Source organism: Anomalospiza imberbis, chromosome 3 (assembly GCF_031753505.1).
Source record: "Anomalospiza imberbis isolate Cuckoo-Finch-1a 21T00152 chromosome 3, ASM3175350v1, whole genome shotgun sequence".
Classification (NCBI taxonomy): domain Eukaryota; kingdom Metazoa; phylum Chordata; class Aves; order Passeriformes; family Viduidae; genus Anomalospiza; species Anomalospiza imberbis.
This window is the reverse complement of record NC_089683.1, coordinates 92,407,200-92,432,363: the sequence shown is the minus strand read 5'-3', so window position 1 is coordinate 92,432,363 and position 25,164 is coordinate 92,407,200. Positions and strand designations below refer to the sequence as shown.

General features: G+C 41.7%; 1 protein-coding gene across 3 annotated transcripts in view; it reads right to left on the bottom strand.

Annotated features, from left to right (window-relative positions):
* The window catches only part of LPGAT1 (lysophosphatidylglycerol acyltransferase 1), a 60,036-nt gene extending 37,927 nt beyond the window's left edge, over positions 1–22,109 (bottom strand). Inside the window, exons 1-3 of one of the 3 annotated variants that reach the window (XM_068185754.1) lie at positions 21,971–22,109; positions 21,529–21,690; positions 20,814–21,081 (exon numbers count right to left, since the gene is read on the bottom strand). In XM_068185754.1, the coding sequence (XP_068041855.1) occupies positions 20,814–21,051 (238 nt within the window). In that variant the 5' untranslated portion in view covers positions 21,052–21,081; positions 21,529–21,690; positions 21,971–22,109. Of the gene's footprint in view, positions 1–19,725; positions 19,896–20,813; positions 21,082–21,528; positions 21,691–21,841 lie in introns of those variants that run through there. The other 2 variants (XM_068185753.1, XM_068185755.1) reach the window with 2 other exon arrangements.
* Between the last annotated feature and the right edge of the window lie 3,055 nt (positions 22,110–25,164).

Below are 25,164 nucleotides of genomic sequence, written 5' to 3'. Positions count from 1 at the left end.
CCACCCATTCCTTCCAAAATTCCTACTGCCAAGGAAGACTTTGAATCTTGTTATTAATAACACACAAGAGGTACAGATGATGAATAAAAATACAGCACAGAAAAGGAGGAAAATAACATACATACAATACCATATCTCATTAAACATGGCTTCACTTCATATACTGTCATCCTTCTATTAAAGAATGTACCCTTTCTAACAGAAGTATCGTTGATTTCAAGGCTACCACAATGTCCAAATCTTTAGGTTGTGAACAGGCAATTTCAAACCAGATTTTGCTAACAAAAAGAGCATTCTTTACATATAACTTGATTCAGAATTTTATGATGATAAACTGACTGCACTGACAATTTTCCCCTTTGTTTCAACCAAGAAAAACACTTGAAATAGAAAATTCAGAAGAGGAACAGCATCTGGGGAAGGGAAGGCTGCAAATAACGGGAGATTATTCCTACAATATATATCACTAAGCCAAGGCTGGGTTTAAGATGTCCCAGTCACCATCTTTGTTTTATTGTGACCAACCATTTTGCACACCTCTACTCTTCATCAGATGAAACAAAACAAATTTATTTTTACTCTCAGTTCTTCTTAGGTTCCGTTCCCTCCTCCTGCAGTTTAAAGTCAGATCTGTTTTGTGGACAAAAACACTTTAGTAGTCACAATATTTATCCCCTAAGTCAACCCACCCTCCTACTTCAATTAACCAACAGTCAGAAGTGTTAAAAGCAGGAGTCAATTACAACAGAAATGTCCTGGCTCTAACCAACCTTTCTAAACTTTCCAACTAACCCAAGAACCATGTTTTTCCTAAAGCACAGCAGTTCCTTTTGGAAATAGGCTCTAGCAATGACTGCTTTTGAAGACTGACTTAATTTTCCTGGAGTGCACATTCAAGACCTCATGGGTACAGTTTACTGGAGTTCTATAATTCACTGGCACAAGAGATGACGCTTGTGGCTGAAGAGAGGGCTCCTTTTACTCATATGTGAATGAGAATCAATAATGAGCAAAACCTTATCTCACCTTCAAGGAAGCAAACTTCTTCCACTGACGTAAGTACTGGCAGTAACATTTCAAGAGCTTCAGCATTTCACAGTTGTATTAGACAAGCAGTTTATATGATGAGGAAACTTTTAAAATTAAAAGATACTGTCAAAATACACAAGCTATTACCACAGCGGATATTTAAGGAAGAGTTCCAATATATCTTTTAAGTATTTCAAGAACATGTCTTGCACTGGACATACCCTCCACATTTTCTGGAAGTCTCAGTTATTTCATGCTGCTCCCACAACACTGCTTGAAATGTAGAGGCACCCAAGTCCCACATCTCATAGTTTTGATCATCTAAATTGGAAGCCCAGCTCTAGATAGTGGTTCCTGCTCCCAAGGAGTAGTTCAAGTCACAGTATTTGTAGCCACACAGGTAAATGGGAACTGTGAGACGCGAAGATTCATGTCAGCTTTCATGATTACAGTGGTAATGAACTGTAGCAGCTGAGAAGGAACTCCACTGTCTGTTTTGCTGCTTCTATTCTTAGAAAACTGCAACTGCAAGACTGAAGAAGGAGATGGAGAGCTGAAATCCTTTTGAAGCACCTCGCGCTCATGAGTCAGAGCACTTGCAGAAGGAGCAAGCTGAACAGCACATTCCTCCCCAGTGACAGATAAAATACATTAACCACCCAGAAGAGCATCAGTGCATTCATGAACTAATATCCTAAAGCTTTAATACCTTACACACTGCAGATGGTATTAACTGCCAGGAGAAAAAAATAGTTTATTTGAAGTCTAGAAGGAGAAGCGAAACAGTGGGGTAGTCTAGCAAGTTTTTCTCACCATTAAAGAATATTTCAAAATAAAAAATCAGCACAAGTAAAGGTTACTAAGGGATACTGCAATCAAATGATCAGGTCTAAAAGTTGAAAATTATCCTGACAAGGTCTAAAGTACGCATGCAAAAAATTACCTAGTTAGAAAGACACTGTCACCAAGGTCCTAAAAAGGCAGATGAACCTGAGCCAAGAGTAAATAAAGTTCAGATTAACTGCTACCACTTCAGTTTATGTGCAAAGCTGACAACCTGTACCATTTTGGTCATTCCCAGTTACAGTGTGGAAAGAAATAATGGCAACCTATGTTCAAAAATGTCTATTTCCAACATTAATTTACAGGAATGTCTTTAAGATTACCATAAACCAAAAAAAGGATGTAAGCTAAAGATGAACTTTTGCCTTTTCCTGGTCAAGAGCCTCTAAACACTGGGGATGACCAAAAAGTTGTAATGCTGTAAGTGAGAGAAGCAAAGAATCATATTTTCATAAAACAAATATCAAAGAGGTTCTGAATAGAAGGATCTCAGCTAAGTTGTTACACAGTGCAAAGACAAGATTTGCAGCTTACTAAGACTGCACAATGGAAAGAAACCTCATTTGACAATCACTGACCACAAGACCTATTGTATGAAGAAAATATCTGATGGAATTTTGGTCCAGAGATGTTTTATTCCTCCTTAAAGAGAGAGTATGGATTTGAAAATTTTAAGAGACAATCAAGACATACTTTTTTTTTTACCACTCTGCACTTTTTGATTCAAGTCTGAGGTCAGAGACAATGATGGAAACACCACAGACTACCTCCCATCACAAAGGTCAGCACTTGCTTAACTAGACCTGTTGTCAGACAAGGCTGTGGGTCCTGTATGCTAGTGTCTTTATCCACAGGAGTAATTTTTACAAGTGAAAAAGGATTCTCACCAGTTATGCACATGACTTTAAATACTGAATCCACATAATACTTTTCCACTGTTTTAAAATGCAAGAGTCAAAATTTCAGGGTTTCACCCGTAACACTGATGTCTACTTTTAACAAGAGGCAAATTTGACATTGGACTACCCTAAGTCGATATCTTAGAAGTACTTTTCAGTGGACTGTATATTGAAACTACAGTAATTTAACTATGGTTACAATGCAAAACAAATCTCAAAACATATCTCAAAGAAACCTGTATCTGTAAGACTGCTTTATGAAAAACAGCCTGGCTTTTCTAGAACTAAAAAGTTACTTTGAAAGCAGAAATTCTGGAATACAATACCACTAGAACATTCCCAGCACACTTTTTTGCGAAAAGTTAAGTACTACAGAGGAGCAAGAAAAGAGGAAAGAGTGTTGGTTTTCTCTGGTAAAAAAAACATACCAATGCTGCTGGGTAAGGAAAATATGCCACAAATACAAAGTTTCCTACTATTGTTACCTTATCATCCTTTCAAGCAAATAGCAGTTGGCTGAAGCTCTGTATTTTTAAAAACTTGAAGCGAGCAGATTGCTACAGTACTTTACCCATCACTACTGCTGTGCCACTAAGCAAGCAGGAACAGAGCTGACAAACTGGGTCTGACTCAGCAAACACCAACAGGAATAAAAGCGCTATGGTGATTTTGTCTTTATTTTCCCTTAAAAAACTACTGTTATCTTATTAAAAATACCCATTTACTGCATGAATGGAGAATTTGTTCCCTCCTGGATTCAAGTCAGAAAATACCATATGACTTCATGCTCAATATATGAAGTGGGGAGAAGAGGGAAGAAGCAGGATGTTTGGTGCTTGTCTTCCAAAGCAAACACTTGTGTGATAGAACCCTGCTTTCCCAGGGATGGCTGAACACCTGCCTGCCATGGGGAACTTTAGAAAGACTTCCTTGTTTTGCTTTGCTTGTGTGCCCAGCTTTTGCTTTCCCTATTAAACTGCCTTTGCTTCAACCCATGGGTTTTCTCACTTTTACTTTCACTTCTCTGCAGATCCTGCTAGCAGGGGACTGACCCAGCAGCTGTGCGGGGCTTGGGGGTGGCTAGGGTTAAACCACAACAAAGAGCCACTGAGATGATGAAGGGACCAGAGCATCTTTCCTAGGAGGAGAGGCTGAGGGAGCTGGGACTGTTCAGCCTGAAGAACAAAATGCTTCAGAGGGAAAATCATACCCATGTGTCAGTACCTGATAGAGGCCCAGAGAAAAGTATAAAGATGACTTAGCCAGACTCTTCCTTGCAGTGTCCAGTGACAGGTTGAGAGGTAATAGGGACAAATAAAAAAATAAAGGATACCCCACTTCAACACAAGGCAACCCCCCCACAACAACCAAACCACCAAAACATTTCTACTACAGTAAGCTTCCATTGTTGCACAATGAGGTTGCAAAATGTCCATCCTTGGAGCTGTTCAAACCCTCACAGGACATGAACCTGTGCAACTGACCTGGCTTTGAGTGGGGGATTCAGCTATATGATCCTCAAAAGTCCTTTCCAACTTAAACAATTCTGACAGCCTGATACCAGGAGGAAAAACACGGTGTTAACAGAATGCTCTCTTAGTGGGTATGTACAGCTACAACAAAACCTTCAACTTCATCCTGCAGCATGAGGAGGAACAGCCTTTACAACCACAAAGCACATATTGAAAATAAAAACTGGCAACGTTTTTCTGTCTTACTGCTGCAGAACTGCAGCAAAGACATAAATCTGAAAGATAGTTCAAAACTTAATATGAAAGAAGCAGAGTATGATTCATCTAGGATCATCAAACTCGGGAAAAAAAGTGAGACCAACCCCAGGAGCTGGAGGCAACAATGCATTTTAGCCAGAATAATCCACTGTGTTCACTGCTAGGAAGTCCTGATATCTTCATCTTAAGATCTTAATTTAAATATTTTTATCTTTAGCTATATTACGGAAAAGTGAACTCCTCCATTGAGACTGTTTTGTCTGCATGACAAACGTAACACATGAAAGCAGCGAGACTGAAACTGAGCTTCTTTAAGTTACTTGAATACCAAGATATTCAAATTAGTATTTAATACTCAGATATAACTAGTGACACCTACTCAAACACAAAGCTTAAGAGTAATAACAAGTAAACAAAAAACCTCAACATGTAAAGTGGGAAGGCCCCAATTATTTCCCTTATTATCTTTATCCAAGATATTTATCTAAAATAGTTACCTAAGTTGCTTTGAGAAGCAGAAGAGAGTCACTGCAACATCATGGGACAATCTGTGCTGGTAAAAAAAAAAAAAACTGGAAGGGCAAGCCAGCACAATCAGGGCTATCAGATGGGACATGATGGGGCAGCAAGCACCAGATGAACCAGGATGAATCCTTACAGAACTGTGGTTTGCTACGCTGGAAGACCTGCTGGACAAGTCTGGTTGGCCCAACAAGAAAAGCATAACAAGTACGAGTCACCCAGGTTACCTTCGAAATTGGTGTGAATTTCTTTTTGAAACAAACGAGTCGGGCATGTGGTGGTCTCTAAAGCACAGTAAATGTAGAGCTTTGTTCTTTTAAAGAACATGCTAAAAACCTGCATCCTCCCCACTCTTTTTTGTAAGCTGATGTACAAGAAGAAGATAAACATCCTTGGTACAAAATTTTTGTAGCTATATGTCACAGAGACTGTAGAGCCACTACTTAGGCAAAGACAGGGTGACAGCTGCTTAATTTTTAGTGAGCTTTGGATTTGTTTGGGGAAAGCAAATCAAAGAAAAACATTTCTCCCTAAGAGAGCAGTCTGAAAGCACACCCTCTGCCACAGTAAAGAACTGCATCCTAGCAATAACCTGTCTTCGCAGAAGCAACTGACTAGACAGCAGAAATTACCCAGAGGCAGTACCAAAAACTACAATACCATTACTATGGCTTCCTTTTGAGTCACTAGCAATGGTATGCATTACTAATTTGACCCTGCTGCTTGTCTTTCCAGATGTGAAACTCCCTGTGATGCCAAAAAGACTCATTCATAAGGTACTGTACTTGCCTCCACTGTTAAGGTGGCTCAGAAAGTACAGCTAACACATCATACAGCCTTAAAAAGCTGATAGATAGAGAACTCAAGCAGTCAGACAAAACCCAGTCAGGGTCTGGGGGAGACAATATCCAGAAAAGAGAGCCAAGGTTTTCGGCCCTAGAGAAAAGGGATACATCTCAGATTGTGTCATCAACACCAAAACACAGTATAGCCAAACCAAATGTGTGAAAAATCCCATTAGGACAATGGTCTATGCAGAAAAAACAACTTGTGAAACTGCAGGCCTGCCTGTTTCCTCCAGACAGAGAACTCTCCCTTTCAAAGGTGGGGGAAAGGCTGAAACCTGCTTTGCAACCTCAGCTGTTCACTCTGAGAATCCTGATGCAAACTGGTCAGCCTAGAACAAGCTGGCCAAAACTAATAATCAACAAGTCACTGTACAGGAACACAGCTCTCCCACAGCTCCCATTCAGATGCTCAGCTGCTTCTGCAGAGGTGCACGCTGATTGGGATCAAATTTTCTTCTTTATATGACAGAAACAGGGTCTGCACTGTGTAGTCCAGAATAATATACATAATGGGGAAACTGGACAAAGACTCACTGAAAAAAAAATGCACTTGCAAGGCAAAAGCAAGGCTTTAAATAAATAATTGGGAAAAATCTGTAATGCTGTTCCAAAAAGAAAATAAAACATAAGCAGAGTCTGACGGCTATAAAGAAATAAAGATAAGAATAATCTATTGTCACAGATAGGTAAATACGTGAATGCAATCTACACTAGAATTTTCTGCTTTTGAAATGGACAGATTCAATTCCTGGTTCTTTCTGGGAGCAATACCTAAGATTTGAAAGAATGTATTACAGAAACTTTAAGTATATTCACCCATAACTGCTGAGGTGCTCAAAATCAAATTCTGATAAAGACTGGACAAAATTGTCATTGTTTCTTAAGAAGGAGCAAGTTCTACCACTACGAAGTTCTGCAAAAATTGCTGGTTTACTCTTTAGGGGAAAAAAAAAACAAAGCCAAAAAAAGAGTTGAGGTATTTCAAAAGCCACAGTTCCAGCCATACAGAAGATTCTGCTCTCAGTTAATCTAGATTCTCCAGTAAGCCCAGTTAAAAGTAGGGCTTTAAAGAGCAAGGAACTGGTAGCAGATAGCAATGAACCTGCCCAGGAAGCGATGGCCAGTTCCTCTCTTTTTAAGATTTGCAGATTGCAAGCTTCCAATATAATAACAAGGAAACCAGGGCATCTTGAAGCTTTTCAGATGTTTTTCCCACAAAACACAGCTGCAGCAATGACACGACATATGCAGCAATTTTCCAACAAATATCCCAAGGCCATGCTATATCAAGTCTTTCTGGGAACACCAGAAGAACTCAGCCAAATCTGGAGAGGGTGGCCAGCAATGGAAAGACACTCATTTTAAGTCTCATTCACATTTCTCACTGAAAGTTTTAAGTTACTGTATGATTTGAGATCACAAACTTTCCAGAGCACTACACGACAGGCTCTCTGAGGTAAAAGGCATGCAGAATGCAGGAAACTGTCACTGGGTTGCAAGAAGAGAGAAAGCAATTTTTCATAGGAAACTGATAAAAACCAGCTGTTCTAGTGCATTTACATAATAGTTAGAGAGGTAACTCATCAAGGGTTTTCTGGTACCCATGAAAATCTCTGAAGTGACGGAGGTTTATGAAGTATGGGAACCAGAAAACTGCAATCAGGCTGGAAGTGAGCAAACATTGCTTTTTCTTTATACAAGATGTGCAACTTGCCTGAAACTCCAAGTGAGAGTTTGCATTCATCTCTCCCTACACGGAAACTCAAATTAATAGCATGGTGAAAAGGCCTGATCAACCCCAAGCATTCAACTGCTTAGCTCTGAACTGCACCACTGGGACCAGGTGCAGGCAAGGGTTACAGGAAGAGGGTACACGGCAAGAAAAGCTGCCAGAGTGACAACAGTTAAGGACTAAGACTGTGCTTTTCAAAATATAAGTTACTTTAAAAAAATCTAATTACACTACTAAGCAAGGAATCCATTTTCTCATTGTTCAAATTAACTGGGCTCAAAAAACATGGTATTTCATATATCCTTTAAATAAGTCATATTGATTAAATACAAACAAAAAAAACCAGATCTTAATCTGCTTTTCCTCCTCAGAGAAGCAAACTGCATGACTTTAATCACTAACTGAAGGTTCGTATCAAGAAAATAATACTATTAGTGGAAGTCAAGATTCTAACTCTGGTAAGACCACCCCTACATCCCAGCTCTGGTCATTACCTTCTGTTTATCTAAACCAAGTTGACACCTTGCAGTTACGTCTTCATATACTTCAGTTTTTGCCTAAGTTACCACCACAAGACATGATGATGTCTTGTTATATAGCTGATGTTTTTCAGCCCAGCTCATTGTCCAGTACAAATAATCACCACACTAAAGTAGTGCCAGGAAAACCCTTTACTTTTAGATTACCTTGGTTAAATAGCCTACAAGTAAAAGGCAAAAGGCCCTTCTGGGCATTTATTTGTTGTCTCCTTACAGTGACCTCAGAACTGAGGAGCTTGTCTCCACTTGAAGGACACTGACCATTTAAATACTTTCAGCTTAGTCAAGTCTGGACAGAAACAACAGCTACTGAGCACGTGAATGATCACAAGAGCACTGAGAATGCAGATGTAGCATAATCTGAAAATCAATATCCTCAAGCCATAAAACTGGCTGCTTATCAACTAGCTGCTAATCAACTGCAGCATTACTCTCTTCTCCACCCACACACCTCTGTGCCATCCTCCAGCTCCAGCAGGACAGCGTGGCCTTATACCACAGAACACACCCAGGCACTGGACATGCTCAACCTGCAGCGTGGAGGGGGACGCTTCAAAATGAAAGGTCTGCAAAGAATCAAAAAATAACTGGATACAGATGCAAGAAAAAAGGATAAACCTTTCAAGAGAGGCTTTAAATGTTTCAAGGACTTTAAAACTTCTCATCCATGCTAAAAATAACAGTCTTTACAACAAGGAAGTTGCAACATGAACAAGAACTGTGAACACACTGTCCCTTGGACTTGTTAGATACCAGGTTAATTTTTTCCAAATAATGGATTTTATAAAGGCTGGGGGAAATGATGTTCAGTTACCACAAATTTAATCATAAACTAATGAGAAGATAATGATGCAAATAAATATAATAGCAAATTCCTATATTAAGTTTTATGTTTCTCTTTATGTAAATTCCATTATTAAAACAAGAGGCCACAGTAAGTTTAAAAAGCATGCTGGAATGTGCATGATACCAATTCTAGCTGGGAACTTAAGTATTACTTTTGTTGGTATGACACAACAAATGATTCAAGAGAATAAAACCTCTTATTAAATTTGCCCCAGGTTATCCTATACCAGTTCAGCAACTTTTAAGAATTAAGTGTGCGGCCAGGTTTCAGGTTGACAGTAAGCAGAAGTCCATCATAACATCAGAAGTGATACCTTTAATAGCACAGTCAGGCTATCACAAATTAAGCAATTAGCAGGAAAAAACAGCCTCTTTCATTATATCATTCTAGCTGATGTACCTCAAAGCAGCAGTACAAAGTTTACTGTTCCTAATTTTACAAAAAGTTTAGCTCTCTGGCATCTGTTACTATTACAAAACAAACAATCCTCTTACACCTGCTGACAACTGCAAGATGTACCTTGGATTTGTGGCCAACAGACACTACTTAGAACTTCAGTAGTACTTTTTACTAACATAAAATGGTCACTCTCTAGAAACAAATTTATTCAAACATTCTGAGTGGATGATTCCAATACCTATCCTTCATCCTCGGTGCACAGACCAGTACTGAATGCACCTTTCAGTGAAATACTCAGGCTCAAATTGTGAAATATGCTGCTGCAATGACAGTAATTGAGGCTTCCCTTTTTCTCTCTCTTCACTCCTCACATTAAAGAACAATTCCACAGCTCAAATAAAAAAGAAGTTCCAATATATTTAGAACAAATGGTGAAAATGACAGCAGTAAAATGCTGGGGGACAAAAAAAGGAAAGAGAACAAACTTCAGAGTACTTCAGTTAAAAACTACTTTAGTGCAGAGCAGTTTCTCTGGAGAGCACCCATAAAGGTGTTGAACAAGAGAGTCTGGAAATAAGCTTCTCCCTTTCAGATACAGAATGATGCCATTAATGAAAGAAGATATGATGACTCTCGAACTTCTGCTTTACAATTAAAGATTAATGTGAATATTTGTAAGTCTGTGGGTAGCAATGGACACTGAAAGTACTTTAAATGCAACTTATGATCTGTGGCTACTAGTGCCTTGGCTTACTCTACTCCTGAAACTCTTGCCACAAGTCTTCCAAATGACTTTTTCTTCAAACAAAAAGGAAACTAGGCAAAAAAAAAAAAAGAAAATTAGTCAGGTTACATAAGTCTAGCACTCCCACAGAGTAAGAGCTTTGGTCAGTACCATTCAAACATTGAATTCTACCTACCCAACCAAATCCTCCATACTATGATCTAATCCAGTTAGTGACCAGACAGCCAGTTTACCACGCAGTTCTTGCAAAGAATCAGGAAAGGGTGGTAATGGGACTGGAAAAGAAGGGAGGAGGCCACCTGCTAGGGTTCCTTCCCACAGCAGCCACCCAAAATAACCCTTTGCCCTCCTACAGTGACACCACTCGTGGTTACATGAACTCAGCTCTGCATTTTAGCTTTTCAGTTCAGTAGGATGTTAAATCAGAGAAGGTGAGCAATAAAGAAAAAAAAAAAAAGGGGGGGGGTTTCAGTATTTTCTCCCTTTGAAAGAGAGGAGGAACAGAAGTGCTCCTCTGGCCTGCAGAAATCATGTCAAACTTGAGAAGCCCAAGATAGGCATCAAAAGATCTTGAGTGTTTGTATTAGGTTTGATAATACAAACGGAAGCGTTCCAAACACAAAAAATATTCATCTATTCATTTTCAAGTCATCCACTCCATGCAAGAGGTTTAACAGACTTCAACTATGCCTGCATCTGGAAACATTTTTACAAATGTAAACTGAATCTCACAGGTCCTTCATTCTCTGTTAATGTATACACAGGCTATGGTCCTATTTATTTCCAAGTAATGTTGTTGACAGGAGCAACAACAACTGAATTTCATGCCAGAGACAACCACAGGAAATAAAAATGGGTAAGAAAGAAGAATGCATTTGGAAAGCAAACTGGCAGCTATCAGAGTTGGATATTTGCCAGGCAATCTATATATATATTTATGCATATCAAAATAGGACAGGTTCAGGTACAATACTCAAGAGGCCACACTTCTAATGTGATGCCTTCAAGAGTGATGCAACAGTGGCACAGAACTGTTCTTGACATACTCTCATGAAGCTTACAACCCACACCATTGCTCTCTCCCTGGTTTTCCCAAATATACTCAAATATGCCTTGACCTTCATGTTTCTACATGTCCCTGGGTCAGATTCACAACGGATTTTTTCTTTGAGTCTGACCTGCCAACAGTAATCTGAGCATCACTGCTCTTTCTTGAGAGCCTGATGTGGTTTTAAGAGGAAAATTAACACTATCCTAGCCAAAATCAAGATGAAGTTTCAGTCAGGTTGATGTCCTTCCAGTCCTCTTTTTAGGAGGCTACATGAACTTCTGTTTAATACAGAGTAGAAGGTATTAAAAGCTCAATATATTAAGTTCTTTAACCAGTTAGCCTTTTTCTTAATATTAAGAGTAAAGAGTTTTCTGCATATGCCTTTTGCATCTAAAAGACTGTGATAAGCAAGGTGTACTAAACCCCACAGGAAAGGATGCTGCTTCCAGCACCATCTGCCACTGCCAGGTTCATGTGTTGCTCCAGAAGCAGAAGTAACTAGTGCTGATTTCCCAAAAACCCTCTCTCTAACCTCCTTCTCCCCAACAGGATGGACAAGATATGCTGGCACTGTAGCAAACCCTGAATCATTGATGCACTGTTTAAACAAGCAGCAGATGTCAAACAAGACAAACAATGGCTGAGTCTGCCTGCAGCACCCTCAGCTGAGGCACAAACTTGGGGCTCTCTCCTCCGCTCAGCTGTCAATTTTCACAAAACTCATGAGAACACAATTATGCCTGAAATCTGAACCATCTGGTCAACTGCAGACAGATTTGCAAGGAAGCAAATCAGAAGTGTGGGAGAGGTGAGAGAAAGAATAGCTGTTAAACAAGTAGCTTAGTCTCATGAGAAACTATACTTAAACATGGTTACATTTACCTACACAGGTAATAAATACTCAGGTCATAAAATTACATTAAAATGGTGTTCGATGGCCCACTTTAAACACCACACTCAAACATAACTGATGCGTAAATTAACCATAAGTATGTATTCTTAATATTGATGGGGTTTTTTCTCCCCCAATTCTGGCAAGCAAACAGACACTATGAACTTTCACAGAAACTCCACATGTTTGTAACTGTGGAATGCTAGAAAACAAATTAAACTAAATTTTAAGAGAACTCAGACAAAGTCCTCCCTTTTGCCACCAAAAAAAGCCCCAAATGCACAAGCACTCATGCCACTCTCCTAAAGAGTCAACTTTCCTAAACCCATGTCCTCCCAAACAGCAGCAGCTCTGCCCTGTGCTCTTAGAACACCATTTCTATTTTTAGTTCCACATAAGTGAGAAGCAGCAATAAAGCTATTTAATCTTTCCTCTCCTCCTTTACTTAAATTACAAAACTGAGGTGAGTCTCTAAGCTATGAACTATTAAACTCTTTAAAAAGGGACAATTCCTTACCCTTTAAAACTGTAACATTTAAACAAGAAGTTTTACGGTTATGTTGTATGAATCAAAAGATGTAATATCATCGGCATTATATGATAAAGCATTTGTGAAAAGGAATAATTCGAAGTATTTAAGAAAAAAAATTAAACATAACCTCCAGGTACTGCTGTCTTATTAAATCTCATAGAGTTGCAATGTTCTACCTTTTAATGGGGACACTAAAAATTCCCTTCTCCTTTACACAGAGTCAAGGAGACTGAATCTTTTCCATTCTGCCCAGGAAACAGAATCACTGAGTTGTCCAATTTGGTTCTACTTTGAGTTCAGCTGTGAGTGAAATGGCTCTGGTTTGATTTCAGCCTGCACTAACAAGACTGATGACCCTCTTAGAGAGGTCTTAATTCTTCAATAGCTTTAGAACAACTGAGATGAAACTACTGAACTGTGAAGGTGAACCACTGGTATTTTTTTAGTATTATTCTCCATTCTGTTCTTTACATATTTTATAACAGAAGGTATAGTTGTTCACTGTGACAAAACTTTCCTTAAGTTCTCCACCATGATATTCATCTATTTCCTAAACTGCTACTTTACTTAAATGTTTATTACTTTATATTGTTCAACACCAAACAACTTCTGCTTTGTGTTGGCTATTCATGCAGCTTAAGTACTTGTGAAGTTTTCTACAATTGTCTCTGTAGCTGACAACTTCAACTCAAATTCAACACACAGAACTTTAGAGAAACCCCACTGGTAAGCTTGCACCAGAACTACTGGTCTCCTTATTTCTTTATGAACTAGTTTTCAGTTTTCCTAGTCCTTCGTTCTCACCCTAAGCTTAGTTTTCTTCTCTAAAAGAATTTGGCAAAAGGCACTTCTCCAGTCTAAACAACATCAACCAGTTCAGAAAATAGTAAGAAAAGATGAAGAAACCTACTTCAATGACATTCACATACTAAAGCCCTATACTGCATAGGACTGCTCTCTTCAATTGAGGCCACTAGCAGTAGTTTAAAAAATACACTAAAGCTGGTGCTACCACCAAAAGATGCATTTCCTTCCTCTTTCTCTTTGCTGTTTGTACCTACCTTCTCTCACCACACCCACAAAAGGAACTGGATTAGGGACTGTGTCATCTATGTCACCCAGAAAAAAAAGGGGTGGATGGGTGGTTTTAGCATGGGCCAGAGCTGGCTGTGATCCAGATCACCACACATCACATCGTTAAATATTTGGCCAATAAAACTGAAGCAGTGGTAGGATGAGTCTGAAACGCTGGGACTGGCTTTCTTCTGTGGCACTCCTTGCTTGAAATGCTTTGTAGGAGGAGAGGAAAAACAGAACAGCCTCATACACAGAACCCCTCACTGGTGTCATGGAACATTTTTGGGAATGCAAACATATTAGCCTTATTTCTTCCAGTAAGTGCACACACAAGTAATATCTGAGCTGTGCTGGCTGCAAGATCAGGGCAATTCCGTGCCTACGCAATCACGCATTTGACACGTCATCCTCAGCATCAGAGTTTACATCCCACTCCAACAAACACCGGCAGATTACATATCTTGGAGATGCACTTTGGCTCAGTTCACCCTGGAGAGTTACACTACTAAGATTATATTCCATAAAGGATTTACTAACTATCCTGTCTAATTAGGGTTGCACAACTCTTCCATTTTTCAGCATCTTAAAACCTTGCCAAACTAACCTTTGGCAAGACATTTCTGTCCCTCTCACACACGACAGGAAAAAGGGAAATGTATTCTGTTAATTTGTTTGAGCCTCATTCTAAAAAAAGTCATTTCCCAGAACAAAACTTCAGAGGAAAAGAGTTTTCTTCTCAACATTAAAAATTCAATTTTTTTCCTCCAGTTTTCTTAAAAATCTACAAAACTTCCATGCTTTAGAACAGTTACATTAAATGAGAGCGACAAATTACATCTTTGACATAAAGGCATCATCTCTGACAGGTTTCAATATAAATGATAACACTGTTCAAGTGCAAAAAAAATTTCACTGCACGGAATTTTGGGACAAAGTATTTAACTCTCTAAGATTATGCTTGTCCAAATCAGAGCTGGACAAAAGCTTTCCTTTAATTATTTCATATGGTTCCTAAAATCCTATCATCATGGAAAAGTACAGGAAAAGGTAAAGGCAACAGACACACATATCTCAGGTACTCTTAGTCATACCCCTTCAGTAATGAAGGGAGAAGTAAGAAGACTAACGTGAATAGATATGCTGAAAACAAAAGCCCAGATGAACTAGGGGGGATAAAAACACATGCTAAAAATGGCAAACTCAGCCATAAGGAGGAATGGAACCCAGAATTCCTAAAACTTCATTTTCCTTTGGCTGTGAGCAAAGGAGCTAATTTAGAAGCATTCCACAGCCATTGCTGGACTTAAAATTATAGAATCACACCTTTCTGTATATGTACTCATCAATAATTTCATCTTTATTATGTTTTGGGAGGTTTGCAATAGTACTTGTATTATCCTGTGAAACAGGAACAGAGACTAACCTGCTCTAAAAAAAGGGAAAAAAGAAAAAAAACCCCAAACAAACAAAAATTGAAGGACTTAAATTGCAACAAATAGCAAAAACAATAGCATGTGCTTTTACTCTAAGCTTTGTGCCAGGAGGCAGCAGCTTTTAAAAAAAAAAAACAACTCCGAGAATATTTCATTATCTAATCTTTTGGAATGACCCTTTACAGTGAAATGATACAATATAAAAATGAATAATAAGCTTTACTGCTTCTGACACATTAAATTACATTTGCTGGCATTACATGAACTACAGAGAACTATGGTCACTGTAACCCATGTCCCCAAAAGGAGATATGGGGATTTCCTGATGTGATTTGTCATGGCATCAGAAAAGGACAAGGGTCTTTGTACAGCAGTCTTTACAGACACATCACATGCACAAAGAAGCTGACACCAAGTTCACTGCACACCTTCCCTCCTCTTACGCAAAGCTGCCTTTGAGATGGGCCTTTGCTCTGAGGCCACAGTGGAAACAGCTCCCATGTCCCCAGCTCATCCAACTCTGACCTTTTCTTATCAAGACAGCTCAAAAAGTAAACACAAACTTCCTCTTACAAGAAGCAAAATTAATGTAAAGATTCCTGCTTAATCTCAGCATAACCTACACATCAGGGAAAGCTTCACTTAAGTCAGAGATTGCCTAGAAACTCAATGCACACCCTCAGCATAAACCAGAAGTTTATGTGCAGTACACTGCTACCCAAATCTACTGAGTCAAATCAGGTACTTTTATACATTCTAAGAAAATGTTAACAATAACCATTTTCCTTCTCCATTTCACACACTGTCTGACCACAAAACCAGAAGTTGTTTCCCCATGCCTCTCCCTGCCCAGTCCTCAGAGTAGTGATCAGACCCAAAAGCAAAATACTGCCAGTGAAGAATCACGCCGTAGGAACTGAGGAGAGCAGAACCAAGGGCAGGGTTAGAGGCATAGATAGGTCTCCCGAAATAACACTGCCTGCCTTGTATGGGACAAAAAATTTACTTTATCTCATCTGCTGCCCTTCAGCTTCTGCTGCACTTCCTGCCCGAGGAGAGGGGCCAAACTGCCACGAGAAGCAGCACAGACAGCACATGTTGTCTGCACCAAGGAAGTGTTGTCACAGCAACTCCACCTGTATCTTTTACAGCTCTGAAAGACAAAAATATTTGCATTCTTAGAAGGTAAGAGCAATTAAGGCTGTTGACTGATAAAAACGGAAACGAGATTTTGCATTAGAAGGAAAAAAAAGGTATGACTGATGAAAAAATTATAGAGTGGTCACATTCTAATCACATGTATAAATCAGCCAATAACAGCTAAATCACTTGGGAGGAGAGGAGATGGGGACAATTAAAAATCAAAATCTTAATATCAGCTTTTCTTTACTTGGCTGAATAGAGAAGGAAATAGAAATTCTCCTCACTTGACAAAACCTGACAATTCTTATAGACACTCTTTAAAATTAGTCACCATCCTGGCTGACACAGAGGAGTAACACCATAGGATTGGTCCACTTTTAATTAAGCACTGCATCACTGTACCAGCAAGCATAGTCACAGCAGGAAGAGTTTTTAGTGTGTGCCAACAGGTGTATTACTCTCTTCCACCTGCCCACAGCCCACTGACCTATCCAATACTATTCTGCGTGTCACTGAGAGGCTGAAACGCAAGGTTTTGTCAAGGTGTCCTCTTTGCTGCTGGAGTATGAAATACTCCAGGCACAGTTCTGAGGAAACCCCCTCCCCAGGTGCACACAAGCCTGCAGAGCCCACGGCTTCTCTCCCCTGGGGCTGACCCAAGGGCTGATGATTGCTGCAGCCAGAGGACACTCACCCATCTGCAGGACGGGCACCAGCACCGCTCCCTACAGTGGGATGAGCTGCATGGAGCACAGTGGAGCAGAACAGCAGCATCCCCAGTGTCAGGACTGCACTGCCAGCTGATTGCTCTGCTGTCCTAGAGACTCCTCATTGCAATACTGCAACAACGTCACAGGCTCCCACCGACTCCTGCATTCAGACTGCAGGAGAGGCAACAAAACAGTTTGTCTATGTGTAATTAATTAAGCAAGCTTTTCTCTAGCAGTCCTATTTTTGGTGATTTGATTAGGTACATGGATATTACACTTAGTCTGCAATGCTTGAGCAAAGAAGATGAAATCTCTAAGATGACTGCTTTAAAACTAGCTTTGTAGGTGAGCAAAAGATCACCAGAAATTCACCACCACAGATATGCTCCATCTCCCTCCCATCTACTACACTATTTAGAGCTATTTGGCATATTCATATATTCAATTCTAGTACAGGGGAAAAGGTACCTGCCAACAAAGGATCAAGCACTCTTGAGTTTGCTTTTTTTAGAATGCATCTTCCAACAAATGCAGGAAAATATTTAGAAGTATTATTCAAAGGTGCCTTTCAAATCACACTAATATGCAGAATCCAAGTGCCCTGGCTGAACAGCTCCTACAAGAGCAATGCATTTATTAAAAAATGCCTTTAAAAAAGGAGATTTAGAAGAGTTATAAGAAGGCCTTTCTGAAATCATATAAAAATAAAGTAACATTGCTAGACTGTCTGTACACTCTTTATAAAAAGATACTCAGTTTTCATTTTTGTAAGAAACCCTATAGAGCTCAAGAGAACAACAGAGATATTTATCATATTCTGCCCTTTAAAATCAAAGTAAACCAATTATGCACAAGTTCTCTCTCATACTTGCATCTTAAGAAGAAAAAGATTAGGGAAAAGACAGTGACCTTCACAATTTCTCTTCCCAGTCCCTTCTTTAATTTGCTTGTCTAGTTATATGCTATTTCTTTACATAATATCAAGTGCATCTACAAACAGAAACACCTACATTTATCAAAAAGCACAGATTAGAGCTACTCACATAGACACAGATCAAGTAATTTCTGTAATAAATCCTCTATGATCCTAACAAAACCCTCCAGGGTTAGACAGGGGTGAGGAAGAGAAGGGCAGACATCATTCAGGAGTTCTTCCTCAGCTCTTACAGCTATATTCAATAAAATACACCAACAATTATGCAACAGCAGCAAAACCCAGAAGGATAAGCTAGCACTCACCACATTCTCTTCATTTGGTGTTGAGCTTTCTCCTACACACTACACACAAATTATGGGAGCAATAAAAGTCTGCCCTGAATCTATTTTGCAGGCTGAGTTTAAGTCCTTAATTACAAATTATTTATGTCACTTCTTATCCAAGAGATGACCCAAGCTTGGAAAAGGAAAAAGTAAATAAACTAAAGAACTAAAATGTACTTGCAACACAACTGAAGCAGACCACTCCCTCCAATTAAAAGACAAGTACATATTTATCTGGTTACCCTTTTAATGGTGAACAAACCAACAAAAAAATCCTTCACCAACTACACTGTTATTAAAAAAAAAACAACTTTTGGCTTTTCAATGCATACCTACTATGTTGTATTTACTTTTGCAAAGATAGAACATACTGAAGCCTACCTCTGACTTAGTTTTTTGGAATTTAAAACAGAATTCTGGAGCAATGTCTCTTTCAGATGCACCACTGCAAGTCTTGGACATCAACTCTAATAAAGCACTGTATCAGTTCTGAATTAGTTATGTCATACTGTATTAAAAAAGGGGACCTAGCGGCAGTTTTTTATAGATCTATTAATCTGAAAAAAGACGCACAGATTACCCTGTCTGCATATGTTGAAGCCAGAACGATACACTTTCCAGGTATGTTCTGTAAGTGGTAGTGAGCACTGATGAGGTTAAAGAAAGGACAAAGAAATAAGCTGATCTTTCTAATTCATGTAATTTCAGTATAAAACACTAACACCTTCATGTCAAGTAAAATGCATTTAAACTTTCATAGAAGCATTTGCTCAAAATCCTCCCCAAAAGCCATGTTTCATAGTGAAAAGCAAAAAGGGCCTCCTTACCCATACACCATACCATAAAACACTTCTGCATAGCAGTTTGTAAATACTTCAGACAAATATACTAAGACATTTCAAGACAGTAAAAGAAAATATTTCAAATTGTCAAGATACATCAGCAACATCAACCAACAGATGCTTCAGGAAGATTCTAGGATATGCAGATCATGCTAAGACCACCTTCCAAGCAACAGGCAAAAGAAACCACACAGTTCTGCAGTCAGCAGTAAAACTACCCTGAGGAAATGGCTTTCAAAAATTGTCATGGGACAATGAATTTTAACCAGCACATTCAGTACAGACAGTGAATCCTCAGGGTCATGAACTGTATGACTTTAAAATCAGCATTATGGCCATAAACTTTCCCATTTCCAATTAACAATACACGAGACACCTTGAAACTCAATCCTTCCTTCTGGAAGGCCTTTGTGCTTTACAACATACGGCAGACTTTTACAAGTGTACCTGCCACTGCAAACACTATGTGGACTTCTTTTAATGAGCAAACATATAAAAAGGTCTTTAAACAGCATCTCTGGATAAGCTTGAGCTGTACCAGGCAAGGCAGTTTTGAAGCAGTGCAATGCTGTGACAGTTGTAGCCCAACCAGAGGTCAGAGTCTAGCTTGCTGCTGCTGCCACCACTTCCTTAAAAAGAACGGGAAGCTCACCTAGAGTATCCACAGAAACTCTGTGCATCTTGGAAAGGCACACGACAGGGTACCAAAAGCCACACTGGCACAGAGGCGTCAGCGCTCGTTGCCTAACAAGACTCCGTCTGGGTCAACACTGACTTTCTGACTAATCAGGAGTCTGACCAGACTCCAGAGCTGCCTGCTGCCATTCCTTGTTTTTCTCATTTACACAAGACCTGCAGATGCAGCCTGGGCAGAAGAGACGGAAAGAATTTTAGGAGGGCTGCTCATACTTTGCACTCAACAGATTAACTTCTTCCCTTTCCAAAGCTCATATAAAGAACTGATGGCTGTTTTTTGCACAAAGTGCAGTAGCCAGGATGAAAATCAGTGCATTCGAGGACAAGACCAGAGCCTTCCTTATTATTTCAATTCAGTCCATCACCTTGATGAGCCTATGAATACTAAACGAGCAAAAACAAGTTCAGTAATAACCACAAAGCAAACATGCAGAGGGAAAAACCCTACAGATACTGTAATTAGCTCTGCTAACAGTAAATGAAGAGTCATTCGGTTGAGAAATAGTCTGTATCACTACTTGAATGAAAGAGGTTCCCTCGATTTCCCTCCGTTCTGAAACGGCAGAAAAGACAGTAGCTGTTGCAAGGAATAGAAGACCTACTCTTCTGACAAGAGCTTCATGTCAAACTTCTCAGCCTTGTCTCCTGGTATTTCTAAGGGGAGATGATTTAGAGATGCACACACTTAATATAAGAAAAGTTTAGTTCTACTAGCTACACATACAGTATGAATCAACTGACTTTTGAGGAGACGTATCTTTTTAATGAAACACTAAAATAACGTGATTAAGATACTAAGAAGTCATATTTCCCATTTAACTAGCACAAAATACTTACTGCAAACCACTTAAAACATAGAAAGTTTCTAGCTATGACTTAAAAAACATTTCAGTACACAGTATCTCAACCGAGAAATACATCTGTTTAAGACAACTGAAAGAACATCCTGCATATCTACTACATTCAGATATTCCTCTATATATCCCTTTATGGAAACAGTCGTTTAACATATTAGTTTGTTTCAATTTAATAAGACATTCTTACCTGTGTATCCTGCCCACCAGCCCCAGGAAGCCACCATAGCTAAAAGCCATTTAAATAACACTCCTTCGATATACCAGAATCTTTTGCTGTCCAATATTCGGAGAGGCTGCAGCACAATTAAATAGAGGACGTAGGACGGAATAGCAACCAGGTTATTGGCGACCATAAAGGCGAACCTGAGGAGTGCTTTCAGGCAGGTATAGCCCACCCTCTGGGCCTGCTCCAGAGTCACGGCCATGCTCTTCACAGCGGAGGGCGCGGGACCGTCCTGCGGGCAGAGGAGAACAAGGTGGCACAGGTAGCGCTCCCCGAGTGGGGACGGCAAAAACAAGGTGGCACAGGTAGCGCTCCCCGAGGGGGCGAAGCGCGGGTGTCCGCCGGCCCGCTCCCGGTCCCGGTCCCGGCCCCAGCCCGCTCCCGCGCCGGCCGTGAGTCACCGGGCGGGCAGCGACCCCCGCCTCGGTGGCACGAAGGCTCCGGCGCGACCCTGCGGCCGGCGCCGCCTCCGTCCCCGGGCTCCGGGGGACCCCAGCCCGCACTCCCGGCGGGGCACACACGCGTGCTCCCGCCCGCCCTCCATCTCCCCCTCCCCGAAAAGGCGGCGGGCGCTACGGCGGCTGCCGGCGGCCTCTCCCCGCCGCGGCGCGGCTGACAGGAGCCCGGGCCCGCGGGGCGGGGAGGCAGCGGGCGGCGGCGGCCCGGCCGCGGGACTCACCTCCGGCGGGGCGGCGGGGCGGCGGAGCGGCGGCGGAAGCGGCGGGGCTGGGGGAGCTGGGCCCGGCGGCGGCGGTCTCGGCTGGCGGCGGCGGCTGGCGGCGGCTCATGGACCCGGAGGTGGCTAGCCCGGCCGCGGCAGCGCCGCTCGCCCTGCGGCTCCCTGCGGAGGGAGAGAGGGGGGCGGGCGGCGTGAGCGCGGGGGAGGCGGGAGCGCCGGGCCGGGCGGGCAGGCGCAGACCGCGGGTTCACCTCGGTTCTCCCGCGCCCGCGGCCGGGCCTGGCACGCTTTGCTCTCCCTTCCCCTCGCTTACCCTTCCCCTCCCTGCCGGCTCGGCTCGGCGCTCCGCGGGCGGGACCGCGCCGAGCCCCGGCCCCGCAAGGGCAGGCGGTGCCGCGGGCGGGGGGAGGACGCTGCACCTGCCGGGGGCGGGGGTTTGTACCTCGGCACCGCCGCCGCCGCCTGCGAGCCCCCGCCGCGGGTTCATGCCGGGCGCTGGGGCCGCGCTCTCCGCCCCCGCCGCGTCCGCCGTGACCGCCCGGGAGCGGGGCTGGCGCTGCAGCGAGCGCCGCCCCCGCCGGGCAGCGCGCAGCCCTCCGCACCCTCCCGCTCTCACTCACACACACACAGACACACAGACAGATAGACAGACACGCAGGGACACCGGGACGGGTGCCGGAGCGCAGCCGCCCCCGCCGCAGCGCGTCCCGGGCCGGCCCGCGGACACCCGCGCTCCGCGGAGGGAGCACAGGCAGGGGCTGCCCCAGCGCCTCTGCTCCCGTCCCGGAGCCGGGCGGGGCGACACCGGGACGAGCCGGGGAATGGCCTGAAGCTGGGTCAGGGGAGGTTTAAGATGGATATTAGGAAAAGGTTCTTCACCCACTTGGGCACTGGAACAGGCTCCCCAGGGAAGTGGTCACAGCACCAAGCCTGGCAGAGCTCAGGAAGAGTTTGGACAGCACTCCCAGGCACATGGTGTGATTCTTGGGGTTGTCCTGTGCAGGGCCGGGAGTTGGATTGGATAACCAATCCTGTGCATCCCGTATAATTCTGGTTCTGTGATCAGGGAGCAGCACGGCTGGGCCCCACGACTCCCCCTTACCCTTGTTTTTTGGTTAAAGTTGGGCAGTCGGGGAAGGGAGAAGAGGATGCTGCCACAGGTTCCCTCAGCACCACCAGGAAGACCCTTTGGGCCCAGACAGCAACAGTGCATTTTGTCTTATCCTTGTAGTCTTATCCTAAGTCCCTTGGGCATGCTTTTTATAGATCAACTTCTCCAGTCTTCTTCCTTCTCTCTCATCCCTCCCCAGCAGCCACAAACATCATCTACCTTCAAACCAATTCTGTGGTGGTCTCTTAACTACAGAGACAACTGACACCAGTACAGAAGCAGCTGAGGGCAGAGGCTTGACAGCCCCATCCAGAGAACCTGCACCTTTACAAAACCACTCCAGGGTGAGGATTTTTTTGCCTTCTGTGTAACTGCATCATCCCTTGTGGTGATAGAGGACTGTTGCCTCTTGTGTGTTCACTGTGCCTGTCAGACACAGGTTTGGTCCTGTCCCCTCTGTAACCCCTGAAGAGGACGTGGAAGAACGCTGCCAGACTTCCAGCAACTCTCTCTGGCCTGACCAGGCTGCTCCCTCTGCTTCTTGAACTGTTAAAACACTTAACACTGAGCAGAATGGCTTTGCAGTGATTTTAACTCTGCTTGCATTCTTAAGGAAGAGCAGCAGCTGAAACCACCTTAACATGGAGATGTGCTAGAAGATCTTTTGTGCTGAAAAAAGAAAAAAAAGTTGAAATTGTAAAATGTGGACTGAAAAATGTATCAGTTTCACATACTAACCATGCCATATGTAAAGCTAGTCTACCGTTTCCTAGACAGTGAGGCCTCAGAGATGACTGTACCATCAACGAAATTAAATCCCAACCTCTTCCAGGAAGCAAACAAAGTTGTTATTGCAGATAAATGTAATATGAGAACTTAAAAATGCAAACAACCAAATAATACCATCATGTTCTATTTGAGAAAAACAAAACAACACTAAACTTCTGACCTTTTTGACAAAAAGGACACATCTTGCATAAGTGTTTCCAAGTCTGGGCATTTTTTTACCTGTGTTATTTTTATTCATAGGTTAAACCTGACAGTTGTGCTCAGTAATCATTATGCAGTCAGCTTGAGCTGTTCTGAAGCCCTACCAGCATCAGTAGATCTTGAGTTTTATGTTGGTTTTGGGGTTTTTCCCATATATCTCATACAAACAACTCTGGGTATATAACTTGAAGTTATTCTCAGCAACATTTTACTCCAAAATTTTCAGGTAGAAAAAGGACAGTTTTTAGGCTTTAATTAAGGATACATTTTAATTTTTTACATCCAACAGCAAAATGATGCTTAGTTTATGTATCATTTCAAGATTAAAAATATTTATTATAATACATTTTTAGAAAAAAATAAGTATCTTAATGTTATTCACACTGCACAGTTTGGAACAGTATTCTGAAACCTGATGCATCCAATGAGGGACTGCAGAAATGATGTTAGACAAGTAATGAATTAGGCAATTTATCCTGCAGAAAGGAATTGCACATGGGGCCGCAGCTGTACAAAGCATTCATTCTTTGTCAGTGACTGCCTTAGAGCTTAGGAAGCTGTGGTTTAGCATTCTGCTGAATGAGCTCGTAGCAAAGACCCACCCCTATTCCTCATTTCCTGGCCTTCCCATGGACAACTCAGGTCCTAGGAAGTGTGCACAATGAAATAACCCCACTGCTCTTGAGAAGCCAGCTGTGCCACCCAGTCTGAGCCTTGGAAGAATCCTTTCTAGTTCCATGTATGCCATTACTGCAAACAAAAAGAAGGAGACAACTAAAAGCTGCAATTTTTATTAGGTCAGTAACTCTGAAGCCCAGAAGTATCACAAGTGATTTTTTGTTTTGATTCTAAGAAAAATAAATTTCAATTTCTGGAAGCCATTCCTCAATCTCTGAGCTTCATGAGCTTTCATTATATATAGTTTGTTTTTTTACTACTATAAATGCAAAAAAAGGGGTAAAGTATTAATATAAGCAGCTCTCACTTTATGGTCTTTTTAATAATTTCTCTAAAGTTTATGTGTTTTTTGACTGAATACCTCGCCTATACCTCCCCTTCCTCTTTTCAGCCTCACAGAAATACTGACAGGGATTTCATTATTGATCATCATAAAAATACATTTTAATGTTTTTATTAACTGGTAGCTGTGGATATGAACAGTGGTAAAATTAGGTCATTAACCAATGTCAATGATTGCTGGAGCATATAAATAAATATTGGCATTGTCTCCCACTTACCTTCATAAAAACCTACAGACCAAAAACACAGAAGAAGGTTGGGCTTATTCCTGCCAGTAAGAAGGGAACACGTTAGAGGTGTGAATGCGACATAGTAATAAACAAACATCTGATATATTTGGCTGCTTTAACAAGTTATCCTGACAAGTGCACAGGCTACTGCATAGGCTGGACCTGAACAGTGGATCTGGCTGCACAATTCCAGTCAGGTGTCAGTCATAAACTCCTCACAAGCCTTTTGAAGAAGGTAACGTTTGTCATGTCTGGGTGCACTTTCAGAAGTGATTAAGCCACCGT